Source organism: Phyllostomus hastatus, unplaced genomic scaffold (assembly GCF_019186645.2).
Source record: "Phyllostomus hastatus isolate PE091 unplaced genomic scaffold, TTU_PhHast_1.1 phas_contig_2248, whole genome shotgun sequence".
NCBI lineage: Eukaryota > Metazoa > Chordata > Mammalia > Chiroptera > Phyllostomidae > Phyllostomus > Phyllostomus hastatus.
Window position 1 is genome coordinate 86,207 of NW_025333761.1, and position 7,999 is coordinate 94,205.

The 7,999-nt window shown below is 35.8% G+C and overlaps 1 protein-coding gene across 2 annotated transcripts; it reads left to right on the forward strand.

Annotated features, from left to right (window-relative positions):
* The first annotated feature begins 823 nt into the window (after positions 1-823).
* Positions 824-7,545, forward strand: LOC123817875 (C4b-binding protein alpha chain-like). Of its 2 annotated transcripts, XM_045837645.1 has the most exons (5): positions 857-988; positions 3,222-3,276; positions 4,439-4,609; positions 6,382-6,557; positions 7,130-7,545. In XM_045837645.1, exons 2-5 carry the CDS (start codon positions 3,252-3,254, stop codon positions 7,262-7,264), a joined length of 507 nt encoding a protein of 168 aa, XP_045693601.1. In that variant the 5' UTR covers positions 857-988; positions 3,222-3,251; the 3' UTR covers positions 7,265-7,545. The 2 variants fall into 2 exon arrangements, with proteins under 2 accessions (XP_045693600.1, XP_045693601.1); XM_045837644.1 differs by lacking the exon at positions 3,222-3,276 and having other exon boundaries at positions 824-988.
* The last annotated feature ends 454 nt before the right edge of the window (positions 7,546-7,999 follow it).

The window sequence follows — 7,999 nt, forward strand, 5'->3', positions numbered from 1 at the left end:
TTGGGGTTAACAATTCATTAAGAACAAATGTACCTTCCATTCACTTGTCTCTTGGCATCATCCAGATATTTGAAAAGTCATACAAAATCTTTCTTCTTTATTCATCACACCGTAATATTTAACTTTCAGTGTATGCTTTTTCTGTACAAATACAAATAAGAATAATTCCTACACTAGAATAGTTTCATAGAGTGAATCATTTAGTGTTTTATGTACATCAGCAAACCCAGAAAATAAAGAAGTTCTCGCTGAAGTATTACAAAAATAATTATTGTTTGGACTGGATCTTTGAGAATTTTCACACTTACAGATTCACATTAGTCTGTTTTGGCTAGACCACAGGCTAACTAAAAAGAAATTTAAGTTTCTACATTAAAAGATTTATTCTATGAGTGATTCATACCTCCAAATTAAAGAAACACTTTCCTGGACAAGTACTGTTTTTCAGACATTTTATTTTCTTTCACACTACCATTTGTCATTCCTGGAGAGCCTACCACATACCCTGTGCCACAGGCCCTGCAAGCCTTGTACCTTTTGCCTTTGTTTACTCAGAGAGGAATTATGTGTATACCCAGAAAGAAACTCATTACATGTGCCATCTGAACAGCAGCAAAGTCCCAGCTTTATAATAGTAAATGTGTACAGAACCCCAGAGGGCCCCTAGACTCTTCCTCCCAAGAAGAGAACCTTATCAGCTTGGCCTGACAGATCTGTGCTTAGCACCTGGTCTTCTAGTCACTCCCACTGCCCCTCCTCTTTAGTTACGCAGTGCTGGGACTTGGCCAAGGCTGAATTGCTTGGCTTAGGAATCATTTCGACTGTTATTGAACTTTTCTTCATCTTTATTCAAGGTGTCTGAGAGTGCTGAGCCCCACAGTGGCACCTCTGAGACTCTCCATCATGTCCCCCAAGTTACAGAGCATTCTCCAAGCCCTGTACTTCTTTGGCATCTTGACCTTACTGCTGTGCCCCTCTGGTCTGTGTGGTAAGTACAGTGGTTATGGGGGAAAGGAGGTAGTTTCTCTAAGATATAGAGAAAAATACCAATCAATAATTCATCAAATGTAATCAAATGATGGTAAGGTATAATCCTTTATTTTTATTTTTAAAAATTTTTATTGTATTTTTCCTTTACCATTTATTCTCCTTATACTCCCCTTCTCCTTCAATCACTACATTGTTGTCAATGCTTATGAGTCTTTTCCTTTTTGAACAATCTCTCCACCCCCTAGCCTGCCCCTTTCCCGTAGCTGTCATCCTGCTCTCTATGAGTCCGTCTCTGGTTTCCTTGTTAGTTCATTAGATTTCACATATGAGTGAAATCATATGGTATTTGTCTTTCTCTGATTGGCTTATTTCACTTAGCATAATGTTCTCCAGATCCATCCATACTGTCACACAAAGGATAACATTTTCTTCTTTTTTACAGCCAAGTAGTATTCCATTGTGTAAATGTTCCATAGTTGTTTTATCCACTCATCTACTGATGAGACCTACTAGGGCTGCTTACATATCTTGGCCATTGTAAATAATGCTACAATGAACATAGGGTTGCTTATGTTCTTTTGAATTAGTGTTTTGGGTTCCTTTGGATATATTTCCAGAAGTGGGATCACTGGGTCAAAAGGCAGATCCATTTTTAATTTTTGAGGTATCTCCATACTGCCTTCCACAGTGGCTGCACCAATTTGCATTCCCACCAACAGTGCATGAGGATTCCCCTTTCTCCACATCCTTATTAGCACTTGTTTGTTGATTTATTGCTGATAGTCACTCTTATAGGTATGAGGTACATAACCTTTTTGAAAGAGTACAATGAACTATGTTATTAATAAAAATGAATATTTTAAAATAGAAAAGAAGTTCTAGATAGAGGCTATTATTATGTCTAGAATAATTGTGTTGATAGGTGAAAATCCTTGTGAGACTGATTCAGCAAGAAATAATCTTTAATTCCCAAATCAATTTCTTACATTTAAATGCTCCAGAATGCTTAAACCACATTTACTTTCCAAGTGATTGATTGGGAAAAAATTAGAAAAGCAAAGTTATTGTCTGCTATCACAAACAGTAAATTTTCTAGAGTAAAATATAGGGTACTTCGAAAACTATAAGCCATTATATAAATGTAAAACATTGTTACTGAAATGTAGAAAAATTTTTACAAACAAAAAAGAAAATGAAAATAAAAGGGTTTGGGAGAACTTAACCAGAACTGGTTGAAGATCTGTTGTTATGGAAATTAATTTGTTGTTATATATTTTAAATGGAAATGACCTTTAAGCAAACTATTTTTCTCTTGTGCTAGCTAATTTTTTTTTACATGAGAGAGCTAATTTTCATAATAAAGAAATTTGCATGCACATTTCCTGAAAACAGCTATTATGGCATAAACATGTAGGATTTAGAATAGCTTAGAGGGGAAAATCCTGACTCTAAAATAATAGCTGAATGCTCTTACATGGGCTAGCAGATTGATTTAAAAGTGAGGAAATCATGCTCTCTCTATCAGTGAGAATGATAAGGGAGAAAGCATGAGTTTATTAAGGAAGAATTTCTATTTGGAAGGTGACTTTTCATATCAAATGCAGAACTGTACTAGCCTAGGTTATAGAATCAGTGTATAAAGAACATTCTGCTCAGAAGTTTCAGGTCTCCAATGCGGTCTCTGAGGTCTCCTCTTTTAGAGTCTGAGGTAGCAGAAGGAGGCCTTATCAAGTGTATTAACGTCTTTCAATTATGTCTTCATATTTCTGTCTCCCTGTCTCTTTGTCTTTGGTTCTTCCCATTATCATTTGCCTCAAGCCTCTGAAATGGCATGTAATGCTGTCAACTTTGACCTGAATCTCCCTTTCTGACTCTGCTTCCCCTTTACTTCTCAGTAACAATTTTCTGATTCCAGAGACTTTGCTCATCGCCTCAGTATTGCTCTGCCTCTACTATCTCATCAGCCACTCGACTTCCACCCATCCTTCAAGATGTTTCTCCAACTTATTCCTGGATGCCTTCCCCAATACTCCTGCAGAACTCTTTTCCTGTCCTGCTCTTTGGAACTTGTGTGGCTGGTATTGTGGTATAACTATTTAAATAGCTCTATCTTATCTTTTTAAGTATATTGCAAGTATGGCCTTTAATATTACCTGAAGAGCCTAGTACTGAACTCCATATATATGTTTATTCATAAAAATTAAGTTATTTTTTTTTATATTTCTATGAAGGTACTTAATCTGAGGTTCAAAAAAGGCTACATGGAAGCTGTTGACTTACACACAGGTGAATTAAACAGAATTTACTTTGGAATTGCTGTTACTATGCTTTGTGAACCTCCCAGAGTTGAAGCTTTGGGAGGAGCAGAGATAAAAGAAACAGTGTTTGCCCTGTGCTGATTCTTGGCCTTACAAGTGTTTAAAGCTTGTTCTCTCTCACGTGAGTTTGCTTGATTTCTGGGTACTTCATCATCACTGAGGATGTGCTGACTGCAATTCTTGGGATATGGTCAAACCCATCTCTGATTCTGGCTGATCACTTATTCTCTTACTCTTTCCTGTCTCCTAGATATTTGGTGACTCCTAAAGCTTTTTTTTTTTTTTTTTAACTGAGGCCTTCTTCTCATTTTTGGTGGTCCTTTGGATAGACCTGAAGACAACTCCACCATGGCTGTCTTTCTAAAAGCAGCCCAGCTCTAATACACAGGAAGTCCTTACTCATTCTGTATTCTGAATAATGTCAGGAATACAGGCCATTCTCAAAGCAGCAACAATCTGTCCTTCTCTGCTCTTATCATCAGAGGCACCAGACAGCTTGTATAGTGTTTCCTCCAAACTGAAAGGAGGCCTATCAGGCTTTCACAGCATGAAAATGTGAGGGAGAAACACACTCAAACATCAGCCTCATCTGGGGCCAGGGGTGGTGTTCACAGGATATCAAAAGCTTTATAAAAATACTTCTCCAACTATTATTCTTTTAAAAATTTAACTTAAACCGGTTCTAAGCCACTTACTTCTTTAATTATCGGGCATTACTTGACATTGAAAGTACCAAGAAGAATATTGCTCTAGTCCCTAAGTTTTATTCATGTCACTGGCACTTATGTAGAATATTTTATCCTTTTAATGTTGTGTTTCCTTTTCTCTAGAATGGACATGATGATAATACTGCCTCAAAGCATGAGTGTGAGGGTTTTAATGATTATAAAACGACTTCATAAAATCATAAAATCATAAAATCATTTCACCAAAAATCATAAAATGATTGACACAGTGGTAAAAAAATTTGACAAATCATTCCTAGTGATTTTGTCAAGGAAATGAAATACACCTCAGCATGATAATTTAATGACTTAGTTCTGTCAAATGAGAGGAGTCCCTCAATCTGAATTGTTAATTAAATTAAACTCTAGCTCATTCTCTTCTACCTTTTTCTTTCACTGTTTAAGATTGCGGTAGCCCTCCTAATATTGCCCATGGATCTCATCACGATGCAAGTTCATTTTTTTCCTTTACAACTGTGGTGCTCTATGAATGTGATGAAGGATATGTTCTGGTTGGAGACCCCAAAATCACCTGCAGAAATTCACAATGGTCATCTCCAGCCCCTAAATGTAAAGGTAACTTCAACTTTACTGATTGATCTTGCTAAGAAGATAGAACCAACATGAAAGTTATAGTAGAGTCTCCCCCCAGGCAGAAGCATCACTTAGAATTTTGTATTTTATTTATTTATTCATTTCATGTAGTTAATGTTAATACATGCACACAGTACAATATTTTTAAAGTGTGAACCATCACCACTGTTACTAGCATGTGTGTTTTCAAAGGTAATCTATAGGGCCACTTTTGCTTCATTTTAATAAAATCCTTAATTTAAATGTAACATACTACAGAACTGTACACAAATCATAGGTGTACAGGTCAATGATTATCATAAAGTGAGTCAACCCATGACACTATCACTCATGTCAAGAAGCACTGCCATTACCAACATGCTAGAAATATTCCACATGTCCTCTCCCATTTACTCCCCAAAGGAGGTCTCTATTCCAACACTATAGATTAATTTTGCCAACCTTCTAACTTCATATGAAGAAAAGCATGCACATACTCTATTGTGCCTGTTTTCTTTCCTTAACATTATATTTTAGAAAATCATTTCTGTTCTTACATGTAATGATAGTTTATTCATTTTCATTTATTTCTTTGGAAAAATATAGTACATCTTATGTATCTTATAAAAGTTTGAACTTTTTAATATTTTAGGCTATTATGAATAATGCTCTTATGTGCGTGTTTCTTGGTGCAAATGTGTCAACATTCCCGATAAGAATAAACTTAGGAGTAGAATTACCATTTCATAGAGTATACACTTATTCATTTTAGAAGATGATACTAAATCTTATTCATAAGTGATTACAACAATTTACATTTCCACCAGTAGTATATGTGTTCTAGTTTTGATAAACAGAATTTCTACATTTCAATTTAGTTCTATTTATTGATCTTTTTCTCAACATTGGAGCTTTTTGTGTCCAGTTTAAGAAATATTTGCCTACAAGATCACAAAAATATATTCACCTGTGTTATCTCCCAGAACTCTACTGTTTTACCTTTCACATTCATATAACCAATTAACTTGAAATTTCTCTAGGTTCATGGTGGAAAGTAGAAGTCAACAGTTGTTTTTCCCCAGTGAATAATCAATGAACCCTGTACCACTTATTAAATGGACCATAGTTTTTACACTTCTCTGTAGTGTTACATTTTTCATAATTCAAGTGTCCACGTATGTATGTTTCTGCTTCTACAACCATCTTCTCAATATGAAGTTGACCTAATCAAAGATTTCTGGTTGACCACTAAGGTTAAGATTGCCTTTTGTTTTGTTTTGTTTTGTTTTTAATCTCACTGTAAATAGCAACTGAAGGGTCTCATTCCTCTCCATTGTCTTCATTTAATATAAGAAGATGTTAAGGTTATGCAATTTAAAATTATATACTTAGAATTATGCAAAGTATAAGGTTTTGAGATATAGTAACTTTGAAAACTCAGATTATAGGACCACAGTACTTAGGTTTATATCATAATTTGCCACCTAAAAGCTATTCAACCTGAGTAAAGTCACATAAACTACCTGTACCTGATTTTTCTCTCTAACAAAGTGGAGATAATAATAGTGTTATAATTATGTTTTATGTTGATAGTAGTATGTAAATTATTGTTATTAATTTTATTGTTATAATAATACAATAAATAGAGGTAAAGAACAACTTTCATCATACAGGTCTAATTTATTATCAGTGTTTTTCATCCCTCAGTATTCTCTACTATTGTAAGGCCTTAATCTGAGAATCACAAGATGATAAAAATTGTGTTTCCATAACAGCTCTGTGTCTGAAACCGGAGATAGAAAATGGGAATCTGTCTGTGGATAAGAATCTGTACATTGAACTTGAAAATGTCACCATCCAGTGTGACACTGGCTATGGTGTTGTCAACAATCAAAGTATCACCTGCTCAGAAAACAGAACCTGGTACCCAGAGGTGCCCACATGTAAGTGGGTAAGTGGCACACACTTCAGGGTATTATATCACATTCTAAAAATGTCAACCTGCTTCAGACCACTGTCCCAACCAACACTGATGAGATCTGACTTTTGTCAGGACTCATTTCCATGTTGTTTAAATCACTTAGAACTAGTAATTTCATCCTCAAAGCACTTGGTGAGCTCATTAAGGCAATTTCTCATTCTCTCATTTAATAGCAAAAAACCCCAAAACAAACAAAAAAGAAAAACAAAGCCTTTAGATAAGAGGGGAGAGTAACAAAGATCCAGGTAATGTGGCCCTAGCCCTGTATTTTCTATCATAAGTGCTAAGCTTTTGGATAGCCATCAAAACCTCCCTTCAGTTTTCCCAGAAGATGCCCCCTGGGTGTCTTTGGCAGCACATTGGTCTGGACCCTAGGGTGAACATTTTGCTGAGACATAAAGTATCTTGGATTTCTTCCAACAGCCCTGAGTAGGGTCTCAATACTCCAATTTTGTTGTCATCACTGAGGCATCCTGAAAGACTCTTCTACCTTTACAGTTTGGGGAGAAGCCTCTCAAAATCCATCCTTTTATCTGTTTTAGGAAGTCCATAATGGCTGTGAACAAGTGGTAGATGGCAGAAAACTCTTGCAGTGTCTCCCAAACCCAGAGGATGTGAAAATGGCCCTGGAGGTGTATAAACTGTCTCTGGAGATTAAGCGACTCAAACAGGAGTAAGACTTGAAAAGGAACATCAGTTAGAAATCATTGCATCCATTTCCCCTCACTCATTCCACACCCTAGTCCCCCGCCAAATAAAGTATTAAGTGCTTTTTTCTTACTAGCAACTCTAGTAATTTCTTAAGCACTATTATTTACTGAAAAAATCACCTGTTTTAGGAGACTCTAAGTGACACCAGTAATATGGAACTATTGATAATTTATATCTTAGCTCAGATTAAGCTTCTGCTTTTGTGAATTTGGTGGAATGGCAGAAATAAATAATTACCTATCAAAAATCCAGTGTCTTTGTTTCCACTTTGATTCCTGTGTAATGAAATATTAGGGTTCTATATAAATCACTTCCTAATACTTCTCTAGTTAATGTTGTTTTCTATTTTACCACATTTTGGGGTATATTTGGTCCTTGAATATACATACTTGTGCCTTGTCTAAGGCACAAGTCTAAGGTGTCTTTACCCTACATCTTCACTGGTTATTCATCTTTCAATGCCCAGGTCAAATATAACATCTTCCTCCAAGCCTTTGCCTTTCTCTCCCTATTTGATCATTAGTATTTGCCTGGAACAATTTCTCACTTCCCTCCTCATATTTAAGGTACACTTGTTTTTTGCTCAACTGTCCTTCCATCCAATAATAAACAGCTTGAAATACTTTGAAAGCCTGATCTATATGCAACCGAAACATTCCTCTTGTCCATGCCCAAGTCTTCCAATTTAACCTAATCACTTT

What these genes read in the sequence shown, in the direction of transcription:
- LOC123817875 (XM_045837644.1), top strand. Translation starts at nt 904, where the DNA reads ATGTCCCCCAAGTTACAGAGCATTCTCCAAGCCCTGTACTTCTTTGGC. An exon ending in GTGCCCCTCTGGTCTGTGTG is followed by an intron (nt 989 to 4,438) that starts GTAAGTACAGTG and finishes TCACTGTTTAAG; the next exon opens with ATTGCGGTAGCCCTCCTAAT. An exon ending in TCCAGCCCCTAAATGTAAAG is followed by an intron (nt 4,610 to 6,381) that starts GTAACTTCAACT and finishes TTTCCATAACAG; the next exon opens with CTCTGTGTCTGAAACCGGAG.